The 25,862-nt window shown below is 42.5% G+C and overlaps 1 protein-coding gene across 5 annotated transcripts in view; it reads right to left on the bottom strand.

The window, feature by feature from the left end:
• The window catches only part of robo3 (roundabout, axon guidance receptor, homolog 3 (Drosophila)), a 161,092-nt gene that overhangs the window by 69,962 nt on the left and 65,268 nt on the right, over positions 1-25,862 (bottom strand). For all 5 annotated transcript variants that reach the window (XM_019857741.1, XM_019857738.1, XM_019857737.1 and 2 more), the window contains exon 2: positions 13,604-13,930. In XM_019857741.1, the coding sequence (XP_019713300.1) occupies positions 13,604-13,930 (327 nt within the window). The remainder of the gene's footprint in view (positions 1-13,603; positions 13,931-25,862) is intronic.

The following is a 25,862-nucleotide window of genomic DNA, read 5'->3' as shown; positions in this document are numbered from 1 at the left end:
TACAAGCAGATGTTAAGCCTGCGATTAGCATAGATAAAACACTTAGAACAACGTAATCATCAGCCAAACATTCAAATTAATTTTCATACCATGCTCAGATCCTGTTTACAATGCTTTAATCTGTTTAATCACCGTCACTTCGAGTAAAATACTGTCTGAAATTGAATTACGTGCTAAAATATGAGATACTGCCATCCATCCCGCAGCAGCGGGTGAGTGTGGGTGAAGTTGATGAGGTTATCCATCAAGGTGTGATGTTTCATGGCTTCTTAAGCGCTCATAAATGGCAAGGCCTTGCTCCACAGAGGTGTCCTGTCACAGCCAGAGAGCTACGAAGGGGGAGGGGGTTTAGGGTAGACGGCGAGATGGAGACGGGGGTGGTGGTGGGGGGGGGGGGGATTACTTGGCAGCAGCACAGACTGCGGTCAATATGACTGTGGGCCCCACATGCAGCGATGGGCAGGAGGCTCTCATTATCAATCACAAAAAAACAACAGAGCAAGGGGGTGGGTGTGGGTGTGTTAGCTTGTCTGGGTGTAATCAAGCAAATGGCACATGAAAATGCTCAAATGGGGAAGCCATGGTAAAGTGGTTGAGATCACCGCCTGCCACCGTTGGGGTACGTGTTCAATCTGGCCATCGACCATCAGAAAAATGTGGCCTATGGACCTCGAGCAAAATAATGCAACCTTTAACTGCGCCCTGGGTGGTCCCCCCTGCTCCAATGAGTGCCACTAACTGGGTGTCTTTTCCACTGTTTACTACTGTGATGGGTTAAAAGCAGATGTTAAATTTAGTGATTATGTATGTTTTGTATCGATAACATACAGTATATGTACACATTATCAGGCGCATAGAATAGAAGCTACAATAGTGGCAGAGGTGGCATTATGCATCCACTAGATGGAGCAAATGTGAATACAATACAGCTTTATTGATATAGTGCTTTCACAACCGCTGCAGCTGTTAACAAAGCGCTTTACAGAACATTTAAAATACTATGTCCAAGAAATGAGAATATTGATCCATATATAAGGTGCATCGGACTCGAAGGCTCACTGTCGGCTTTTGAGAAAACTGAAAGTTTTTTGGTGCACCTTCTCATGACAGTGAATATATAATGACATGGTGAGTTAAATTTACCCACACACAGAGAACTGTGGTACATTGTTTTCACTATTTCGTGGGCATAGCAGTCAAGCAGAGGCCAATAGCCTACCTGACCAAGCCACCCTATAAAGTACGGAAGGATGCTCTGTGTGTGTGGTCTGTTCTTTTACAATGGGCTTTTCATCTCTGACATTCATAATATATCTAGTTGGATGAACTCTAAATGGGGGAAGGTTGAAGAAATAATGCATGCATGACACTGTTAAGGATCGCAATAAAAAATAACAAGAACCCTCCAGCACGCCTCTGTTCATCCTCTACCAAACCAGGACCCCGAGGGCCCCTTCGAACAATACCATTATAGGGGTGGTCAAAGTTCCTGTGTGTGGTCAACTAATAAAGCAATTGTCTGGCCCTGAAAAGAGGATTACTTTAATCTAGAAAGAGCGGATGTCGTGTGCCCGATAGCATTGGGTTAAGAGGGTCACTGTAAATTGCAAAAGGTCCATTGTGAGGCAAATGACACCCTCCTTGCTTTCCCTTGTCCCCTTACCCGACGCTGCCCTCAACTGAATCGTCACCCTTCTGGAAAGCCAGAACCACCATTTAACACAACTTCAATGTAGAGACAATAATCTTGATCCAACAAATATATATCCATATACAAAGGAGTATTGTCTGGAACTTCACATAATTTCCCAAAATTTAGGAAGACAAAAGATTTGACGTGTTTGAATGGCGAGCAACGAATTTTTGCCAGCATTTTTGCAGATGGCAGCTTTCTGCTTGGTGTCTGAATTTGCAAAACCAAACCATGGAAAAAGGGTTCTGTTTCTTGGCAGTACCTACTGATAAGGCATGCTGATATAATATATCATGATATCACACAGCACTCATGTGAGCAGGTGCAAAGATGATCCGGAATGTCTGGAAGGTCTGGTAACACACCCAATATGGACACGCAAGCACACTCACACCCAAACAGATCAACAAAGACAGCCACGCAGCTGACATTTCCCGTATGTGTTCAGTTTCACTGTAAGGTCACAGACTGACACTGTCCACTTTTGCTACCTCATCATGGATTCCTATAGAGGTCAGTCGTCTGTTTGACTTAGCATTGATTGTATGTTGATGTCAGCAGGCCCCAACACCCCACCACGATCAGCTGTCAGTACACTAAACTATGTGAATCAATCTGATTGTTTGTTTTTTTGTTTGTTTGTGCAACGTCATACCTTTATAATGAAGAGTGAGGACTTGGCCTTCGTGTGGTAGAGAGGAGTAAAAGTTGTCATTTTTAAGGTGTGACCGTCTTAGAGAGAAATTATTCATTACCGTATTTTCCAGACTATAAGTCGCAGTTTTTTTTCATAGTTTGGCCGGGGGTGCGATTTATACTCTGGAGCGATTTATGTGTGAGATTATTAACGCATTATTTGACCATCTCACATGTTATTTTCACATTAAACCGCAAGATGGCGCTCCAGGCCTGTGTTGATAAGTCGACTGTCTGCGCCACCTGACTGTCGTTGCTGGACAACCCCGGGGCGCTTGTGTTTTTGCGCCTGAAATGGGCAGCATTTTTCACAGCCCCGCTTTGTTCAGCGGGAATGTCGGTGCTGTTGGACAGTCTGCGGCTGAATGGGTGGATGGGTTGTGGAGCCGACAATGAGAAGAAAGGAGCGTCAGCGCAGAGCGCTGATGCAATTGTGGAATTGGGAGTCACGGCTTGGAATTGAAGCGGATTTACATGGGACAGGAGATGTGAGCCAATCTCTTTTTCGTCAATGGACGCTACAGCTTCTTGTTGCTTTCAAACTTAGCTTGTAGCAGATGTGTGCACATTTTCAGCAAGATGTTTTTGATCCACTGGTGAAAGGACACTTTGATTCCTCCTCTTTCATCTAAAACTGCTTCAAACAACAAAATGTATGCAGAAAAAGTGGTTAGGATTTGACAACTGTCTGTGTCTTATGTGTTGTGTTGTATTATTTTGTCATTTTATGTTAACTGTTTTTTGATGGCGGCGCGGGCACCCACAGTGGCTCCTCTCTCTCCTGAGGAATGTAATTTCATCTGTGCTGTATGTTGCACATGTAGCACATTTGACAAAGTTGATTTGACTTGAGTGGACTTGACAATGAGTCGAACATAAGCGACGTAAAAGAGCGCTGCATCTTCTACCTCTGGATTGGGGTTTTGTTGAAAAGTGACACTGAGGATGAGGATTTCATTGGATTTAGTGATTTTACATGAAACAATGGTTTGGTAAACTTGTTAGCATGTTTTTTATGCTCTAGTTATCTGAATAACTCTTAATATGTTACGTGAACATACCAGGCACGTTCTCAGTTCGTTGTTTATCTGTCATGCAACGTGAGCATATCGCACGCTTATTCAGCCTGTTGTTCTCATTTTTTTAATTTTAAATCGTCTTTCAAGACGACATGTCTGTTCTTATTTTTATCAACTACATTTCCCCCAAGAATGCCACTTATACATCAGTGTGACTTATATGTTTTTTTTTCTTCTTTATTATGCATTTTATGGCTGGTGTGATTCATGCTACGGAGCAATTTATCATCCAGAAAATACGGTCAGCATTTTGTACAGCTGTGTGGCGCCACTTACAGTATTTTATTCTGTTGCTCTGGGAGAAACTTCATTCAGCATTTGGAAAAAATCAGGACAAATGTCTTTTTAACTAATCAGTTAAGATATTCCATTTCTGTTTGCATATGAAGCCAAACGTATCCAAATACATCCATACACTGTAGATATTTATGACATATTTAAAAACCAGGGAATCGACAGCTCGAACAGCTATTTGGTGTGTACGGTAGTGCAGCTCAGAGAGATAATGAGGATCATTGGACATAACTGTTGGAGTTGGAGCACTTTATTGTTCTCTGCAGCCCCCGTGCCCCTTGTGCTTCGCTGTCATGCGAGGGGGAGGAGGTTAAATCTCTTCCTCACACCACCTGTTGTAGAAGCCCCATCAGCCAACCCCCCCCCCCTCCATCACATACACACAAACCCCCAACCCCTGAGTTTCTCCCACCCTCCGCTATTGCACAATTGACCGTTTATAATGCATAGGCACACACACATACATACACACACACACTGGTCATTAGTCGTGTCCACCTTTAGTATTGTCTGATTAATTCATGACTATTCCTTAGAGGGGGGCTTTGGCTGGTGGGTCCGGCTCAATCACTGGCCGACGGCCAGATCATGCAAAGAGGGTTAAGCCAGAGGCCCGTGGCCTCACTTCAGCCATCTGATCTCCTCCTTTTAAACCACGATGGCCACCGGCCTTTACGACCGCATGAGGCTTGCAATCCTCTTAGTGAAGCATGAGAGCACATCATGCAGCCAGATACTTGAACACATACAGAGATAGGAGAACGCATCAAATAACTGAGGTTGCTACTGCTGAGAGAGGTGATGTGTTCATCCTTGAGCCACCTCTACCTGATTTCAATTATATAAAAAGGGCAAATTAGGAATGCGCCAGAAATTCAGCCAAGCATTTTGTATTCAGTGCATCCGGAGTAGGTATGACAATTGCATCATTAGACACACCAGTCACAATATCAATATTAAAATCAATGCTTTTTGTGGAGAAAGAAGGCTCACAGCTGATGGCAAATATCAATCCGCTCTGTTGTTGCCCACCCAGCATCTCCTATATAAGCTACTTTTAGATGGGTTTTAAACGGAAAAAAATGAATTGCCCAACCCTCAATTACAGAGTGAGACCAGGTGATGAGCCGCTTTGGCAAATTTCTCGAGGAGAGACGCTTATCCCCCCAATCTTTTTAGCACCTCGTACCGGTTTCACGAAGATATATTTTGATGACCGTCGTAGCCACTGAACAGCGAGACCGACGAAGTCTGCAGCGTTGTGCCACAGTCACCGCCCCAGTTGTGCCATAGTCGTAGTTTGCCAGGGAGTTGGCTGAAGTGATTCTATTTATTGTGTTCAGGCAAAAGAATTGTATTTTTGAACAAGACCCCCACGTCAAACTCTCTGTTCCCCCCCAAAAAATGCTTTGTGCGCAAATATGCGGTGACAGATTTGAACAGGAGCACATTTTTCAATGTTCGGTACAACTGCTTTGTTTGCGGACCGCTTATCTGAACCCCTGTTTATAAAATACAGTAAGGGCTGCTACTCGCAGCTCCGAGTTTCCTGAACGCAACGTACTTATAGTTGGCTATTACCGAGCATCATCGTGGCATCCCATTGGCTAAGAGGGACCTCTACCGTATGTGTCAATGTGTCGATAGATAAATAGATAGATATGTCTATGCAGCGTCGTCGTCATTCGCCCCTCGGGCCATGAGGCGTTCTGATAGTTTTAGGTAAATGTGAATCACCCAGAAAAAGTGTTCACCAGTCGGGCGATCGCTCACTATGCTGATGTTACCCTTCGACATGTTCGAAGGATTGTTAAAAGCCGACAAAAGTTCTTGGATCCATTCTTTACAAAACGCCAGGCAAAAACCACTTCTGAGAGAGAACATGAACTAAAGAAGGCAAAAAACGATGAGGACGCAGTTAAAAGTTAAAATGACCATAATTTTCATTCTTTATTTACTTATTTATTTATTTACATTCTGCACAACTCTTATTTATTGTGCAATAATCTAATTGTAACATGTATTTGTTACATATTTTGATGCATTTTTATGCTTAAGAAAACATTTGTCTCAATTTTGGGAGGGCTTGGAACGAATTAGGGCATTTACATGGAAAGCGTGTCTCTACTTCCAAAATTTTCCAGCAAAGAAATTCCTTCCAGAGCCAATTAATTTCATAAGTAGAGGTACCACTGTATTACAAATACGCATTGGAATGGACAACATAAACTCATGCTAACAACAATAAACAGAGCCTGCCGGGTACCTTCATGATCTCGCAATGAAGATAAATGTACAACTCAGAACTATTGATAAGAGTATGAACATCAAAATCCAAATCATGGGCTCTGCGGTTCCAGACTACTGGAGGTTAAATAATGAGGACAGAGGGCACCTCTAGGAAAGCACAGTCAGCAAAGAGGAGCTAGCAGGGGTGAAAATAAAGTGGGGGCTCAGAGAGAAAAGGTTAAGGGGTTTTTGTTTACTTCATCACTTTTGTCACAGATGCGACACAACCGACACTCGGATCATAATACCCTCGTAATACTGAAGGCCCCCTAATCCAGGCCTTCGGACACTTTTCTCCACCCCCAACCCTTTTTTTTTTTAACTTTTTTGATACGAAACTTGATATGAAACTGGATATTACCATACGCTGCATAATAGTGCGCAGTAGCATAATTTGTACTTTTTAAGTAATAGCTCCGTACCACGATGAGGTCGCATCTGACACTTTGGAAAGCTTTACCTTAATCCTTTCCACATTTTGAAATCCAGCACTTAAGTGTTTTCCAAAAAAACAGTCTGACAGGTGTGAGTCTGCATTTGTGGAGCAGACAGAATGAGACGGAGGCTCCAACTGCTGATAGTACAGCTCAGCTGCCTCGTTCACGCTGGTGTCTTCATGGGATTACTGCGGTGAGAAAGTTGACCCATAGTTCTTGAGGCATTCACACTCCGCCAGAGGAAAAGACAGGCGTTTCTTCACATCGTCACCTGTTCACCCCAAATTCCGCAAGACAACTGCTATCTTAAAACTTTCTGGCTTGACCTTCACACGACCTTAAAAGAGGGGGGATGAGTTGCAAAAAAAATCTCACTCATTCATTCCCCGCTCTTGTCATCAAAGAAAAAGTTCATGTTGCCCTCCCTTGTTGAAGTGAATATTCATGAGCCGTAAAGCTCAGCCGTTGAGATGTATCAGGCAATAAAAATGTCAGGGTTATAAAGCACTCAAAGGAAAAAAATGCCAGGAGCTTGGGCAAGTCCCTCTGAATGTCAAACACCCACCCTTGGCAATGTGGCTCTTCTATTGTGATTGACTTTTATGCACCTGACAAGAAGTGTTCCTAGCTTTGAAAAAAAAAAAAAAAAAAAGTTTAAAAACAAGGTCCATTTGCACATATTGTATCGTATTGTATTGTATGATCATTTTGAACCAAAAATTAAAAGTGGAGTTTTGGCCTTTCATTTAGGAAACAGCCTTACTGGAAAAGGAAAGTTTTGAAAAGAGAACAATAAAACACTGAAGACTCCCATGTCTATGCGGCATACCAGAAAACAAAACAAAATAAAACATTTCTTTCTGTTTAAAAAAAAAAAAATACACAAACATAAATGGAATTAAATTCTATTGTGGAGATTGTTCAAGCTTGAGGCACAAACTTGCCATAAGCTCTGCACTGCGCCCTGGAGTCACGACAGCTGCTGAGTGTGCAGCCAGCTTAACGGTGGAGACAAAGCACCTTACATGCACTGGAAATCCAGCCACTTCCACAGCATTAGCAATGTTTTTAGCATTGTCCGTGGTCACAGGAGCGAGGGCGTTTGCTGTTCAGATTTGTTCACGCTGCCGCGGTACCAGTATTTCTGACAAATGCTCGGCAGCGTGTCTCTCGTACACAGCGCGTTACATTTATGTAGCTTTGTGTGGCAAGGGGACACACTTTATTATTTATAGTTATTACAAATGTATTGTATATTCATTTGCGTTTCTTTCTGGTGGCCCGATGACCAACTGGCACTTCACAGTGCAGGGTTCAGGGTTCGATTCTGGCCACGCTGTGTGGAGTTTGCATGTTCTCCGCATGCCTGTGTGGTTTTTTTTCAGGGCACTCTGGTTTCCTCCCACATTTTTTCACCAAATTGTTGCACTCTTCAAGAGCCTTACGTTTTTGTTGTTTTTGTCTTTTGTTTTGTCACATGGTGTTTGTTGTTTCATCGTGTGGACCTGATGTGGACTGTTTTCAACATTTTTTGGCCACATTTGTCAAAGGAGAAGAATCTGTGCTTGGTGGTTGTGCCTTCTCGGCAGCACGCCTGTACCAGCACAGATTTTGATTGGGAGGAATGTCGGCGCCATTTGACTGTCGGTGCTGGACAGCCCCGGGGTGCTTGTGTTTTTTGCGCCTGTATTAGGCAGCATTTTTTCGCAGCCCCGTTTTGTTCAGTGGAGATGTCGGCGCTGTTGGACAGTCTGCGTTGGTGTGGCTGGATGGACGGCTGCTGAAGTTGAGGATGAGGAGAGAGGAGCATCGGCACGGAGCGCCGATGCGTATTTGGAACTGAGAGTCGCCGCTTGGAATTGAAACGGATTTACATGGGACAGGTGAGGTGAACCAATCTCTTTTTTTCGTCAATGGATGCTACAGCTTCTTTCTGGTAGACTTTGAAACTTAGCTTGTAGCCAACGTGTGCACATTTTGAGCATGACGTCTCTGATCCACTCTTGAAAGGACACTTTGATTCTCTCCTCTTTCATCTCAAGCTGCTTTAAACAACAAAGCGTATGAGGGAAAAGTGGATAGGATTGCACGACTGTCCGTGTTTTATGTTATGTGTTGTGTTTAGTATTTTACTTTATGTTAACTGTTTTGTTAAGCGCTTTGTTACAGCTGCAACTGTTGTGAAAGCGCAATATAAATCAGGATATATTGTATTGTATTGTATTGTATTGTATTGTACATTTCAAAAACATGCGTGGCAGGTTAATGGAACACTCTAAATTGTCCCTAGGTGTGAGTGTGAGCGTGGATGGTTGTTTGTCTATGTGTGCCCTACGATTGGCTGGCACACTTGTGAGAATAAGTGGATGAGTGGATGGATGTATGGATGGATCTATGGATGGATGGATGTTTCTTTCTGTCCTCTGCTTTCTTCAAATAGTTGAATGAGAGTTGGTAGCCCAGCCATGTCACCACAGTTTTGCATCCTCAGCAACACTCTTGCACTCTATTCACTGGAGAAATTAGACCCATGATCATACACCATTGGAGGAGGTTTGATTAAGAAATTTATCTCTCATCTGGGGCCACTCCAAAGTGCACTCACACCCCACTCAAGACTAGTTCCAGAGCACAAGCGGAGTGTCGAGGCAAGTCCAAAAAGTATCCAGTCAGAAAATCTCGACCTTGCACCTCCGCTCTGTTTCTGCCAGAAAAGTGGCATTCCACATTGCGAGAGCAGCTGGGGATTTGGACAACCAAGCGCCTGACCTTTAGCCACTGCCCAGCTCACACTGCATCTAACCCCCATAACTACAACCAAAGGTGGTGAGCCCATAGGAAGAGAGACCCATTTTACATCATGAAGCTGTACCCTGCCCGCCTCCACGGGTGCAGTCCTGGTCCACCAGGCACGCAACCATCAAGCCCCACCTGAAGGCCTGGCATCAGAGGGAGGGCCCTGCAACCCATGTCCAGGCAAGGGAAAACTAGATCCATTCAATGTACTCATAATAGGGTGCTTCTGAGCCATGCTTTGTCTAGACACCTCGAACTTGTTCGCCATCGGAGAAGCTGCCAGTGGCATAAAGCCCCAGACAACTTACTGTAGCTGCTAGCATCAACAGGATGCACAAACCACATCACCAAGATAAGGTGACATTTCATGAAAGGGGAGAGGGGTTATATTTTGCACTTTTTCACAATTTGAAACAATTACCAGACATCTTAACATGTCTGTGACATACTAGCTCAAGGATCCACTATTGTATGTCACATTTTATTCACTCTATTTCCTTTCTTTCCATATTGGGGGCCGACCTTGTCATGCATGCGAGCCCTCACCCTGATGGGCAGAAGATGACCCTGGCTTTCGTTTGACAACCAGTGAGCTCGGTCTCGTCTGCAGGAAGGCCGTCGACTCTTCTAGCGTGTTCGGCGGCCAGTGACTGCACTGAATGGCAACTGAGTCAAAGTGAGCACCCACATACATTCGTATTGTCACTGGTGAAGAGAGAACTTTATTCCCAAATCACTTGTCAATTAATATTGAACTGTGACGTACGACATCGCCAAACACAAATACTGTCAAGGTGGATCAGCTTGTGGCCAACAGGTGGCAGTGTAGGGCTCCACCTACAACGGCACACCTATTGGTCATTATGCTCTTAGTAGTTTCTGTTCAAAGGATTCCCTGCCCGACCATTCAGGTTTGGGTCATTGTTTCTGCTTAGTGTTTGTGCGTTACTGCCATGGATTTTTGTTTGTAGTTGGGTCACGTCATGTTTTTTGCTTATGCCATGTTTTTTTTTTGTTTGCTACTTTGGCTTCTTGTTGTTTGCCAAAGTTTTGTTTTGTTTTGTTTTTTTAATATTCTCCCTGGAGCTAATGATGATGACATTATCAGCTGATGTAAATGAACATCGGTCATGTTGGAATGGTACTTGGATCTACGTTTTTTATCAGTGGCTCCAAAATGCTGCTCCACAATCCTTGCATCAGTCGGACAGCAAGCGCCCCTGGCGAACGCATCGGTCAGACGGACGTCCCAGTCGCCGCCACCACCACTACCGCATCAACCGGCAGCCGCGATGTGGCTCCTCTGTCCTGCGGGTTATTCTCCAGCACTGGGGAAATCACAAGTGTGTACCCAAACATATTGCCTGCTTCCCCCTGGCCTGCCCGCTTTGCAGCAAGTCTAACATGCCAGAGCCCACCGCAAAACAGAAAATTTTCCTGGCTTCCTCTCACTCGGTATGGAAATACTGGGCTCACCTGTCCCTCGAATAATTTTTATTCTTTATAAATAAGTTTAGAGCAGATGAAACAAGACAAAAACTGCTAGTTTTACCACTCAAGGAACAAATTTCAGGATGGATGAGTGGTAAGAGTCCGTCCGATCGACCGATACCCCTTTGCGAGCTACTGGTCGCGAAATGGCCACCCCTGGCATCCACACGATTTCAAAACAAACAATACAAACAATAAAACTCAATTTGCCTCAAGCATCCCCTTTAAAAGCTGTTGGCATCATAATCGTATTTGTCTTTAACAACAATGGCAAAAATCGATAAGCATATGGATGACTCTCAGTAGTAAATGCTGCAAGTGAAGTAATCACTTTCTTTTGCTCTTATTGAGTTAGTGAGTGGAATAATCTTTTCCATTTGTTTTTCCAAAATCTTTAGTGTACAAATAAAAATAAAGCTCAGTTACATGATTATATAACGCGCACAATGCCGGCTTATCGAGTTTGAGTGTATACATTTCTACTGGTTCCAAAATCTGCATTGCAAAATAGAATTTAAAAAATCTAAATAATGGAATGAATGAAATGATTTTCATCACTTTTTGGTATGACAAAAAAAAAAAAAAAAAAAGAAGAATTATCTGGTATTAAAGCGCATTCTCAATTGTTTTTTGGGAGTTTTTTTTTCATACTGCGGCCCACCTGATTCTCTGCCAGGCGGCAGATGGCCTGTGAGAGGTTAAGCCTCCTGAACCAAGTACCATTCCCAGTGTGTTGGCTCAAAACCTGATACCAAATATACACACCAATACACAATGCATCTCCTCCTCAATTTCCATCACTATTTCCAAGTGATGGGAATGAGGTGACAGCATGCCACAAAGTGCCATCCCCTTTGCCTTTACCAGTGCGACACTGAACCTCTTGGCAGCTGCAAGATGGCTCACATGGTTTTCGGCCTCACTGATGCAATTCTGGCAATGGTTTGTCTTTTGGCACTTATCACTGTTTTGTATAACCTTTCATTGTAGATGAAAAACAATGAAAAAAAAGCATGTTTGTGGAATGTGTGGATATTTTGTCTGTACTGAAATGACTTAAAAATGCAAATAAAAAGTATCTAAAAAAAAGTATGAAAAGGATCTAACAGTCTCTCTTTCCAATGGTGTTAGTTAGAGAAAGTCAAATAAATATTGTCCCAGTCTGTTTATCATTTTAGGCCACAAGTTGGCCTTCTGGCATAAACAAAATATCAAAAGTGGCTTTTGGGTGGTAAATTTGACATTTAAATCATTAACGAACATCTGTTCCTAGGAAGCTGCCAATGAGCAGTGACCTCACACTCCTACTTTCTGTAAAACATTTTGCAGTTATCCAGCAGCAAAATGTTGGTCTTTATTTTTTGGGGGGTTTGAATTGCCCCCGCCCCTAAGACAAAACTGTCTACCGTGTACGTTCATCAGAAAGTTGGGTCACAGAGCCCTGGACACAACATGACAGAGGTCGCACTCTTGAGTAGGATAAGATATACAGACATACAGGCAAAATTATAAGCCCGCGGAACAGAATGTGGGCTACATTCGGGTCTTCAGGGTGCAAGCTGTCAGGAGATGTGATACCAAGGTCAGGGGTGGCATCTTGAGTTAACAGAGTGATTGTGATGAGAGGAGACCAGAGTGAAAACTGGCTTTAGACTCGCTTGCTTTTACAGGCTGGGCTAACCTTGTTATTTGTGAAATCTAACTGCAGAGTCTTCTGTTTCCAATCGATGTTAGTTCAATCAGCATTAAGGAAAAGAATAACTGATTTGTCGGGCGGGTGCGTAAACAGATATTTATACCAGAGCACTCACTCCTATGAAGTAAAAAAAGACTTGGGATGCATGATATTTCTTGGCCCGATATTGAGAAAAAAAATGTCACTTTTATTGGTCTGATAGTGTAGAATGAGGCCGACATTTAGACCAATATTAAAAGCCGCATTAAAATACATTAAAATGGAAACCAGACAAAGTCTTCTCAACTCTAGAAACAATATTCATTATAAATATTGAAATTTGAGGGAAACATTGTACCACTTACTTGAATGAGAGTCGCAACCGAGGCTAAAAGCTAATAGTGAGGATAAGTGGTTCGGAAAATGGATGAATGGAGAGCAAATGCTATGACACTGCAACGTGTCCTACTGGACTTGGAATACAGACGGCCACGATTCGCCGAAGCGCAACTACGGTAAGTGATATTTAGAAATATTTTGGTCCGTGCAAATGTCTTCACATAGGTCTGTCATTATATCAATTTATCGATCAATGAGAAAAAAATGGACACGATGTTTTGTTTTTTGGGGCATAGGGGGGCATGATAAATGGTAATTTGTATGCGTGTTTGTTTTCATAATCACGGCATTTTCCGCACTATGAGGCACACCTAAAAGCATTCCATTTTCACAAAAGCCAACAGTGCACCTTATAATCCAATGCACCTTATATATATATATGGATCAATTTTCAGATTTCTTGGACGTAGTATTTTAAATGTTCTGTAAAGCGCTTTGTTACATCTGCAGCGGTTATGAAAGCGCTATATTAATAAAGCTGTATTGTATTGTATTCCCTTTAACGTAGCTCCATCTAGTGGATGCATGACGCAACCCCAGCCACTATTGTTGCATTTATCTATGCGCTTTTATAATGCGATGTGCCCTATATATGAAACGAGTTTTAAAATAGGCCATTCATTGAAGGTGCGCCTTGTACTACGAAGCGCCTTATAGTGCGTACATTGGTTATCGGTATAGATATATCGGCCATACTAAGCAAGAATTTATTGTGAAATATTGCGCATCAGTGAAAAAAAACAAAGACACTTACTTGCCACTTCCAGAGATGCATTGCGACTGACTGCCTCACCCAGGTAGTTGCGTGCCACGCACACATAGACCCCTTCATCGGGTTTGCTCCGCCGACCATGAACAATTCGTAGGAAGAAGAGGGAACCACTGGGCAGGAGCATCCTGTGAGAGCGAGGGTCTTCGCGGTCTGTCTCGACTCGCTCGCCATCTTTGTACCATTCCACCATGGGAGTCGGACGGCCCTCCGCTTTACAGTTGAGGGTGGCTGGCTCCCCCTTGGACACAATCAAATCAGATGGATGCTCAACAATTCGCGGAGCAGCATCCTCTAACCTGGGTCGAGATCCTGGAACAAGGAAAAACCATGGAAGGAAAACATATGAGACAAACAGCGGTTTGTGATGTCATGTACTCTAGAGATGAGACCGAGTTTTATTCCATGAAACTTCCAGTTGAAATCAATTAAAATAGAGACATAATTGGGACTTATTTTGTTTTTTTAATTATTTTTAAAAGTAAATGTATTCATTATTTATTGGCATACGGACTGACACGACTGAAAAGCTGATCATATTTGTACTTATTTATGTTTTGTATTACTGATAGTAATCCATCCATCCTTCCATCCAGTTTCAATTTAAAATGTAATTCACACTCCTGTATTATTGGCGTTGCACACCACGCAGTGAACCGGACGACACATGCAGACATGAAAGAAGAAATGACAGAGTGAATGGGCGCACCAAACAGTGTTGCACCTTTTGAACAAGGAGGGTTGTGGGTGAGGGATCCTGACTTGCTCAGGAAAATAACATTGACGATATCTGGGGAGCAGATGGGTGTCTCTCTAGCACTTTTTTTTTTTTTTTTTTGCATGTGACCCCCTGATTCCTCAGTCCTTGCTATCATTCGCCGCCGCTTTACGGGTACGTTTCTGAAAACAGTGTTATCTCAGAGATCAATGTGTTATGTCAGTCAGGTACTGAATATTGTAAACTTCCATTAATCAATTGTGACTTAAACCAGAATACAAATCGTTTCCTGACCTGCAGCGACACCTTATTAGTGTCCAGTTTCAGCTTCACTCAATTTAAAGTTCCATCCATCCATTTTCTGATCCGCTTATCTTCACAAGGGTCGCGGGTGTGCAATAGCCTAAACCAGCTGTCTCTGGGCAGTTGGCGGGGACACCTGAAACTGGTTACCAGCCAATCGCAGTGCACATGTCGACGAACAACCATCCGCGCTCACACTCACACCCAGGGACAATTTGGAGTGTTTATTCAGCCTACCATGCATGTTTTTGGAATGCGGGAGGAAACCGGAGTACCCGGAGAAAACCCACACAGGTGTGGGGTGAATATGCAAACTCCACACAGGAAAGCCAGAGCCGGAATCGAACTCTGCACCTCTGCACAGTGAGGCCCACGCGCTAACCGGTCGACCACCGGGCCGCTGTAAAGTTCCCAAAAAAGACTATTTCATCTACAGTGGGAATAAGCAATCTTTTATCCCTTCCGGCTTAACCCTATCCAGGGGTCGTCACTGCAAATCATCCTCTTCCATTACTAGATATCTGGAATTAAATGAAAGGAGGACTAAGCATGCAACAAAAAGTCCAGTTTGCCCCATTTAAAATTTAGCATGTACTCACACACTGTACAAAATGTGTGTCAGTTCTGCTGTAAATAAAAAACTGGCACTTTTTTGTTTGGAGTCTTTTCTCCCTTGAGGTCTCCGAGCATAATAGCTTTTAGTTATCATGGCTGGCTGGTCTGGGGTGGGGGGTTGGGCGAGGGGGGTGGGGGGCCTGCAGGACAGAGCCATTGAGAGCTGACTCATAAATTTTGCAGTTAGAACAAGCCATGTGGAAATGTAAAGGAGAGGCTTTTAAAGTGGAAAAAGACCACCGTGAGGGTATGAGCTAAATGTCATCAAAAGAAAGTTAGGATAGAGACGGTGGAAAATCTGCTTTTTAAGATGACGTCTCCTATCCCAAGACATTTGACCTCGATGAAAAGATCTCACTTGGCAGAATACCTCCCATTAATGTGAGATACTGTAAAACTAAGCGAACTAACATAAGTTGTCGACACCATACAGTATTTCAAAGTCCATTGAGGCTCGTCACTCAAAATACTCCGATCTCAAATAACCTTTCCACGTTGAAGTTAATGGTGAAAATGCCCTTACTCTGTACCTGCTCATCACCCGCCCCCCCCAAAAAAAACCCCAAGACTTTTCAAATAAGAAAAAAACATGACTCTCTGATATTATAAAAACACAGAATAATATAACATTACTAAACAGAATGGGAAAAATTGAACAGTTTGTGCATCATGATTTTATGCTGCATCATGATTTTATGCTGCACTTCATTTCAATGTGTTGTGCCTACCATGGCCACTGGGAAGAATTACAGTATAATTTGGGCATGTGGATGCAAACAAAGAAGAAAAATCTACTACTACAACTACTTTGACTGCGAGGCGTGCCACAAAAAACAATTTGAATCGGAAAAGCGGTTTTGATTAAAAAAGATGCGAGTGCATTCAAACCTTAACATCCATCTATCCATGATCCAAGGCGCTTTCCCTCACGAGGGTCGCGGGCATGCTGGAGCCTATCCCAGCCGTATTCGGGCAGTAGGTGGGGGACAACCCGAACTGGTTGCCAGCCAGCCGCGGGGCACACGTAGAACAACAACCATTCACGCTCACAATCACACCTAGGGACAATTTAGAGTAAACTATTAACCTCCGGTGCATTTGGAATGTGGGAGGAAACTGGATTACCCGGGGAAAACCCACGCAGGCACGAGGAGAACATACAAACGCCACACAGGAATGCTGGAGCTGGAATTGTATCTCTGACCTCTGCACTGTGAGGTGGACGTGCTAACCAGTCGACCACCATGAGGCCATATTTATCTATCTATTGTATCTATCAACTGTGAATGGCTGGCAACCAATTCAGGGTGTCCCCGGCCTACTGCCCAAGACAGCTGAAATAGGCTCCAGCACACCCCTCGACCCACATGAGGATAAGCGGATCGGAAAATGGATGGATGGATATATCAACACACACACACACACACACACAGACACACACACACACACACACACAGACACACACACACACACACACACAGACACACACACACACACACACACAGACACACACACACACACACACACACACAAATGAGATGCCAAAATACACAAATTTATTCGGTGTCAGTACAGCTCCTTCCACCTATACATGGGCCCTGATGACTTCAATCCAACTCCACCAGCTCATCGACTATAGTTTATGTGTCATCACACACAATCAAAAAAATTCGGTTCACTGTGGCCCTGTAAGGAACAGGATAAAAAACGGGGACAGCCCTTTGATGTATACTGTGTATACATCAAAGGGCTGTATATGTATACTTTGATGTATCAAGTCCTTGCCCATGGAGGAAGAAAAATGGAAATTTTGACGTGCAGAAATGCATAAAATAGTAAATTGAAGAATTGCAATATACCGTATATAAAATCTGGTGTCATCATCATTCAGAGGTTTACGAAAGATTCAAACAACTTTACGGCTCTCCCCAAAACCATCTGTATAACTGATTAGAGTTTTAAACTTTAAAAGAGAAGCTGTGTAGGCCAAGATGCTCTTCACCAATGACCAACGTTTAAATATCTCTCCCTCCATGATTCACCGCAGCCTTGGTTTTCTTTCTGGTCTCCATTCACTCTGACCTATTTTACCACCTATTTTATTTTCATAAAGGAGCTTGGCTGTAACAGGGAGTGAATCACATGGGAAGTGAATTACCAAGAAAATGATGACTACGGCACAATTTGTACTTTATGTGTTCAGTGCAAAAAAAAATATATATATATATATATATATATATATATATATATATATATATATATACTTTTGCAAACCTGCTTTAAAGTGGAGGAACGGTCACAGAAATGCCACAACCTTTTCGCGAGTGGTGTCCCTTTACAGAATTGCTTGTTTTACAACTTTCTTGTCTCCTTTAAGTTTCCTCAAAGCCATGGGAATTGATTTGCAAATGCGTATTCAAAGGCAGCAGTGACGAAGGCAGGCTTGGATCCTTTTCCTGCAGCCTCCTCGTCCTTGACCCCGCAGGCATGACAAAATGAGGCACTTACATGAGAATACAAAGCACCAAAGCAACCTTTTTATGATCGAGCGAGCGTGGATGCTAATCATCCAAACGGGCAGGGTCAACCACGCGAAAGGAAATTGTGTGTTTATGATGCGCCCGTGAGGGCCATCGACAGCTTTGTGTTCCAAGAGTGACGCTGCTTCTTTTGATCATGGAGCAACAATTCTTTATCCTTTCATTTTAAAAACGTTGACTTTGAAGTGCACAATTCACGAGTACGAATAATTATTATGCGCTCATGATCAAGTCACCAGTTCATCCCCCCTCGCACAATATCAGCTGGGATGGAGACCAGCTCACTTGCGACCTGAATGGGGAGAAGCGGTACCGATAACGGATAGATGGATCAGTCACTGCGCTTACATTTTATTTTCAGATGTTATTGTCGATTTTTAGCATTCTCAAGATCTTGAAAAGTAATCACTGTCCAGTTGCGCCAAAATGTGTCAGTTGTTCAATGGGCTCTTTGCACAAAAACGCCATGACGCCATGTCCTCCGGGAATATCGCAGCTTAACCTCTTCCGGTTTGGGAAACGATCACAGATGTTGCAAAGTCTTTAAGTAAAAAGCCAAGTATGAGCCTTTTAAAAGATCATTTTTTCTTTCCAAAAGGAACGCAAACAATACCATGAAGATGATACTGGTAGTCTTACTTCATTGTGTGTATTGTCGTCCATATTTAACATTTCAAGCAACCGTGGATTTCCCAGCAAGGGTTTAACTCACTTGTTGGTGACAAGTATTGCTCCTATGACTCGTTTTCCCCCAACAATGCAGAAACATGAAATCGACTCGCTAAAGAAAGAGATCGTAGCAAAAGGGAACTACATATTTAGCTTCCAAAATTTCGCCGGCATGTGGATCATTGTGAATTTTTTTTTTTTTTCTTTCTGGACCCAAAGCAGACAGCCTGTAAACTTCCCATGTCTGTCCGACTTTATTTGACGCACATAAAGCCAAAAATACACTTTTTCAAACTCAAATACACAATTTTAGATATTTGCTGCTCAAGTAACATTACGAAAATACCACATGCATATTCTCTCACAAATTTTCGTAACCAGAATTCTTTATTAGCGTATTGATAACCTATCGCGCACATACACAACATGAGGAAGAATACTGACTTTTTACCTTCATAACTGGATCAAAGAGAAAGCACCCATTTTAAAACATTTCTCTAAGTTACTGTTTGGTGCTCTCAAAGAGATTTTGCAAAGACGATATACATTTGTGAAGGGGAGTTTGGCCAAGTCCTGTAAACACTGCGCGTGTATAATGACACTTTTTTTTTTCAAAACCGGAAAAGACAGAGCTGCTTCTTGTTTGCTCGGGAGATTATGTACAAAGAGCCTGTGAAACCACCGAATACAGTTTTCATCTGTTTGTTATAAATTGTTATAATCTGGGTGAAAACTCTAGAAAGGTTGTTCAGAAAAAGGTGCATATGTCTCCAAGAGAATTTTGTGAAACACAATCAGCAGCTGTATCGTTACATGGCAGGCATTATGTGTCCTCTCACTGTGAGCAAAAATTTTAAAGGGAACCCCCGGTTGGCAGTACTGATGGCTTATCACTCCAAACTGAAGGAAAACGCTTTTGGCTTCCTGTCCCAACCAGACAAGTTCCTATTGGGTGTACTGCAGCTGTTTCATGCTCCCCCCGCAAAAAAAAAAAAAACAACAAAAAAAATGATCACTTTTGACACTAAAAAACTAGACCACCATTAAATGAACACATAAAAGGGATGATTTAGCTCAGGGGTCACCCATTCAAAAACGTGAGTAAAAACAAAGAACAAGTACAGTATATCGGGCCTAATTGCTTTGCCGCAGTTCTAAAATAAGCATTTTCCTTGAGAAAATCAGACAGAGCTGTCAATCATCAAACCGTGCTGCGAGATAGAGAAGAGATAACAAAGAGCTAAAGAGGCACGAACTGCCTCTGGTCCCTGGCTGCTTTTTTTTTTTTTTTTTTTTGTCTCAACACTTGAGTAAGATAATAACAGCCATGTACCTGCCACAGCTCAAAAGTCAGCTATTAAATCACGACAGGAGCTGTCAAAAGCTCGACTGCAGCGACACCTTAATGTCTCAGTGCCCCCAAATCATCTGTAAAACTGTTTTTTTTTTCCCATTCTCAGCATTCAAGTGCCCCGGTATCACAAATAAGGGATGGATGGATGGATGGCTGGATGGATGGCTGACAGACAATTATGGTAAAAATAATCACTTAGTTAACAGAAAGGATGTAACAATATCCAAACCTCACGATACGATAATTATCACAATATGGTGGGGAAGTTGGCGAAATTAAAAAAAAAAAAAGCTCATGATACTGTATAAAAACTCACTCTTATAAGGGAAAAAAATCATATAAAAAAACACATCGTATTGTTATGTGGTTTTTTTTTTTTTTTTTTTTTAATTGTCAACACACTGCTACCAGATGCTGCTAGAGGTAGTGAGGACGAAGGGGAGACTCAGAGTGGATCGAGCTTTTTCCATTGCTGGTCACTCTCTTTGGAGTGACCTTCCGTTAAACCTGAGGCCAAGCCTCCTCTCGGTCCATCTTTAACATTAAGTTAACTCATTCGATACCAGCCAATTCTGGACCAAGTCTGAAAAGACGTTTAAAAACGTCTTTGGGAGTGAATGAGTTAAGATGAGCGTTGAGTAAATTCATACCACTCGAATCAGAAAGCAATGACCATTTCATGCAACAGCTGCAATACATCACAACCATCTGGATTGTGAAATTAGGAGCACTATTATTCTTTTCGGCCCTAAAATAACTTCCATATGAAGGAAGCGCTGTCCTGTGGTGTTAAGTGCTCTTTATCGGCGTCATAATTCAGTGGGCACTGGCTCTTTGCTTCATGTCTAGTTCAGTAATCGGGCTGGCAATGGCACCTATAACCACTGGAACTAATTCCTTAGGCAGCCCATCTGTCTACAGCCTAAGGTGGGGAGCTCATGCTTATCGTGTCAGGCCCCTCGAGCTGTGGCACTTGAGACCTTTATAGCTGACTTGTCCTGTCAGCGCCTGCTGCTAAATAGAGTCCTTGTGCAGCTGAGTTACCATTCTTCAAAGTTAATTGTCAAGGATCAGCACATACAGGGGGCATCTGGTTAAGTATTCACGGCGTTTCACCTTTTCCACATTTTATGTTATAGCCTCATTCCAAAATGGAATAAATAATTTTTTCCCTCCAAATTTGACACATAAGATCTTATAATAAGGGGGACATTTTTGCTAATTTAGGAAAAATAAAAAACAAAGCAATCACTTTTCCCTCAATCCTCTTTTAAAAAGACAGTCATACCTCGGTTTTCGACCATAATCCGTTCCAGAAGGCTGTTCGAAAAACCGATTTGTTCGAAAACCGAAACCACGCTCTTTTTAAAAAATAATCTTCATTGAACACGTCTATTCACCATGGAACGCTAAACGAGGAAGCGTTACTTCCTCATCTACCCGAGGAAGCGTCACTTCCTCGTGTAAGGAAGGCGAGAGGAGTCAAGTGACGCATTCAAGTGCGCTCAGTTTGTTCGAGAACCGAAATTCGGTCATCATCCGAGGCATAAAAAACTCGAAATTTTTGGTCGAAAACCGATTTGGTCGAGAACAGAGACGTTCGAAAACCGAGGTTTGACTGTACAGAAGTATTCACAGCCTTTGCCACGAAGCATAAAATCGAGCTCAGGTGCATCATGTTTCCACTGATCTTCCTTGAGAGGCTCCTACAGCTTAATTAAGTCCACCTTTGATAAATTCATTTGATTGGACATGATTTGGAAAGGCACACCTGCCTATATAAGGTCCCACAGGTGATGGTGCATGTCAGAGCACAAACCAAGTATGAAGTCAAAGGAATTGTCTGTTGATGTCTCAAGGCACAAATCTGGGGCAGGGTGCATAAAGAAAAAAAAATTAAAGACTGAAATGCAGTGATTATTTTCCGGATTCACTGTATATATTAATGCAGTACGACAAAAGGAAAATGAAGACAGACCAAAGTTTATTACCGTGGATTTTGTTGAGGCTCTACTATTGAAAGAAATAAACCGCAATGATGTGTTTTTGAAGCGATACGAGCTCAACGGCTAAATTTAGTAAGCTAAAAAGGAACCTGAAAATAAACCGTCTAAAAACTAGGTGTCATCGCTTCAAACGGCAACTTTTGCCTTTGATTACAACTGCTGATTCAGCGATGACAAGAATGGGCATGATTTGCTCCTTTCCGTGTTCTCAAAATGAAACGAGCCTGTTGTAAACATGCCAAGAGAAGAAAACATTATCCATGGCTCATTTGTCATAACACCGCAAAAGATGACCAAATATCATATGCGATGTTTGACTATGGCTTGCCGACATTCTGAAACGACACCATTCATTTAGCTATCTATGCAAAAAAGCTCAGGCCATGTGTGTGTTATGTTTCATTTACTTAGCAAGCTAGCTGTATGAAGAGACGGGTGCGGGCCTAGAGCCAATTCAATTCATATTGATGCCGAACCAGTTAAAGTGGGATCCAGAATCCAGGGCAAGAAGAACAAATAAATCTCTGAAAAATAGATGGACGGTACCACAAAAGTAGTTTTTTTTTTTTCTGTGTAAAAAGGTCCACATCCCAGTGCCATGCGCATAACATGTACATGCGTATCAACAGTAAGCTTTTAGTCTTATCCCAAAGCATGATTTTAATACTTTACTCAACATTTACAGTATTTGGATTGAGGGGGATTATCTTCAGCGCACGTACGCGCGCACACACACACACACACACACACACACACACACACACACGAGCACACCACAGTCATGACTGTCTCCAATATGACACTTATTCATGCGTTTAAATTTGGATCCATTTGATATTAACGAAACAAACACACAACGAGACATGTCTTGCGTGTGTTTTTAGGTTCCAATATGCAAACTCATGAACGGCCAAATCAACATTTTGTTCCTGTTTTCGGATCCAAACTCAGCCATAAGATGTCGACTATAAAGGTTAGTCTGTTTTTCACAGATTGTTCAAAACGCCACAATAACTCCATTGCTGCACCTTGTTCAGAGAACATGCTTGACCCAAAGGGCGGACAAACTCTTGTGCTGGAACAAGCTGGCTGGCAGTAAGAGTTTCAGTGCTGAATCAACGTTTGTGTAAAAGGGCCAGATGGAAAGGCAGGATAGTGTCACACTAGACACCAAAGCTGCTCCTCAGCTTGCACAAGGCCAGCATCCTACACAGACACATGACATCAGTCTTCTTCTTCAAATGGACCACCAATTAATCATCAATACCTCTCCGATGTGTCTGGATCCAAATATTAACATTTCTGTCATATGGTGGAAACCAGAAGCTTTCCTGAACGTCCAGACCGGGTCTTAGTCTATAAAGGACATCAGTCATTATTTTCGGGAAATTATCAAAAGACTTGCATCCCATATGCAAGTGACAGAGAATGGGATTATCTCAATAAAAAGCAACCGCCATTAACTCCTACCAAACTGTCCTTGGCTATTCCACTAATGTCACATCAACCTTGTCCACTGTAAGAAATTGTGAACGGCAACGTCCCCCTGAATGGGAAAGCAGAGAAAAGTATAAACAATATGAATGTCTTGTTAATTGTGCTAGTTCGACCACACTACACCCAAGCCACTTGGCTCCCCGAAGGGCACAGAGTTTGTATGCTAAGCCTGTAATTACAGTGTGGATATCAATGTTTGGTGTGAGCTGTTTGATCTGGTTACTGGCTTGTTTGGGGTGGGAGAAAGGAAGTCGTCCCACGGTTATTTCAGCAAGAGCCTCGCAAACACAGTCTGTTGAGGGCCATTGGGGAGCACTGCCAGAGATTACCGTGTTGACTGATGGTAAGAGAGATGACTGAAAACCCACACTGCTGATTTCAGTGTCACCTTACTGGGCAAATAAACTGTTTAAAGGTGACTCTGGATCCACACATAGGGGGAAGGGCTCTCTGATATGAAGAGGAGGATTGGAAACAGGAATGTTCATTCTTTGGTAGAAACCATTCTCAAGCATGAATATACCGTATTGGCCCGAATATAAGACGGCCCTGATTATAAGACGACCCTCTCTTTTTCAAGCCTCAAGTTTGAAAAAAAGACTTTTTGAACAGCAAATTAATTTTTATACAGAAAATAATTACAGTACATCTGAAACAAATGATTATAACAATATATTTGAGAGGAAAAGCATGTTATTTTGCCTCATTCAAATCTTAATATCTGAACATTTAAACATGTAAACTAAAGTGCAATCACATTCGTAAATGAATGGCTTCTGGTTTTTGAAATGTAAATGGCATCATAACTTCTCCTCAGCTGCCGGTTAACCTGGCCGATCTTCGACCCACTTTTCTCCAGATTGTCGCGACGTTTCTCCATTTTCTGTTATCTCTTCTATTATTTTCTTCTCTTTTCCTTCTTACCGCTATTTTTTGTTTTTCTTCTTCGTGCTACCGCTATTTTTATTTTTATTCTTCGTGACAGGGGTTCACTTTGGCCTGGGGAGTCAAGTCCAGCATTCGCTTCAATGATATCTGGCACCATCTAGCGTCGTGAATGGGTATAATGTCTAGACCCCAAATATAAGACGACCCCCACTTTTTCAGTCTTATTTCAATGCAAAAAACACCGTCTTATATTCGGGCCAATACGGTAATTCACCCTTTCAGGGACAGCAGTCACTACAGTGGACATCTTATCATGTTATGCTACAGGGTGCATGAAAGAATTTTAAAAAAATCCTGTTCAGGTTCACAATGTGTGCCTATCCTAGTGGGCAGTAGTAGTTTGTAAGGACATGGTGCAGCTAGTTATTAGAGACAAGTCTGCATCGTGGCTGCTGTCAAGGTGCCTTTGATCAAGGCTCCAAACCCAGCCAAATTCCGCACAGGGGTGCAGTAACTGTTTGCATATACTCTGTACAACATCCAGTGTATGAATCAGAGTGTAAATAAAAAAATCCCCTGTGGCAGGGGTCTGCAATGAGGCTCCAGAGAAGCATGTGGCTTTTTAATCCCTGTGCTGCAGCTCTCGGTGTCTTTGGAAAATAAATCACGAGTTAATAATTCGTTTTTATTTTACTTCCTGAGATTTTTAATGTAACTCTAAATTCAAAAATTACGGTGGACCGTTAAATAAAACATGGTTAATTTGCTCATCGCTATGGTCTCAAAGCCAGAACTCATTAGATTAATGTTGAACCATTACTTTTGATGTATTTGTCCATTCATTCACTATTTTATTAATAAAAATTGCAGATTGTGTAGCTATTATTGTGGTCACATCCAATATGGTGGACACACTGGCGTATCGCAGGAAAGGGCCAAAGGCAATGTCTCAATGTGCAAGATCCTCTGGCCTAAGGTTCACGCTCCAGTACAAATGATGCATCAAGAAGCAGAGCTCATTTTGGTTCACTGGAGATGGATTTTTAAAGTTTGGATTTTCATTTCAGAAACACAAGGATGACTAATTGAGAAGTTGTGGGTGCTATTTCTGTACTTAACACATACACAAGACGCATTGTATTGCATGGTAAAACGTACGCTACCTTAAAAAGAATACGGTATCATGCATACACGCTAGCGCAGACATGGGCAAACTACGGCCCGCGGGCCGGATCCGGCCCGTTGGTCTTTTTAATCCGGCCCGCCGAAGGTTGGTACAGTACACAATTAAGGTTCGATGTAAATTATTGCATTCATTTCATTTGGACTTGTAATACAGGCATTTAAACGCCAGGTGGCACAGTTACTTGAAGTCGCAGAGCACAAGGAGGGAGGGGGAGACGATACGGAAGCCCGGAGTAGCAGTAACTCAAGTAAGTCGCACTCGATACGACGAAATAGATGTATCCCCACCGCTATTTTCTGTCATTGGATCCAAAACGGCGACAGGCAAGCGACTCTTTGTTGCAGTGAGTTTTACTGGAATTGCGAACATTTTTACATCCTTTATTAGAGCATGGCATCCAAACAAAGAGGAGCGGTAATGGCCGCGGAAGAGAAAATGAAGTGTATCTCATTAAACGAAGTAGGTTAC

The sequence above is a fragment of the Hippocampus comes genome, unplaced genomic scaffold (assembly GCF_001891065.2).
Source record: "Hippocampus comes isolate QL1 unplaced genomic scaffold, H_comes_QL1_v1.1 scaffold248, whole genome shotgun sequence".
Lineage (NCBI taxonomy): Eukaryota > Metazoa > Chordata > Actinopteri > Syngnathiformes > Syngnathidae > Hippocampus > Hippocampus comes.
Note: the sequence above shows the minus strand (reverse complement) of the source record. Positions and strands in the feature narration are given on the sequence as shown.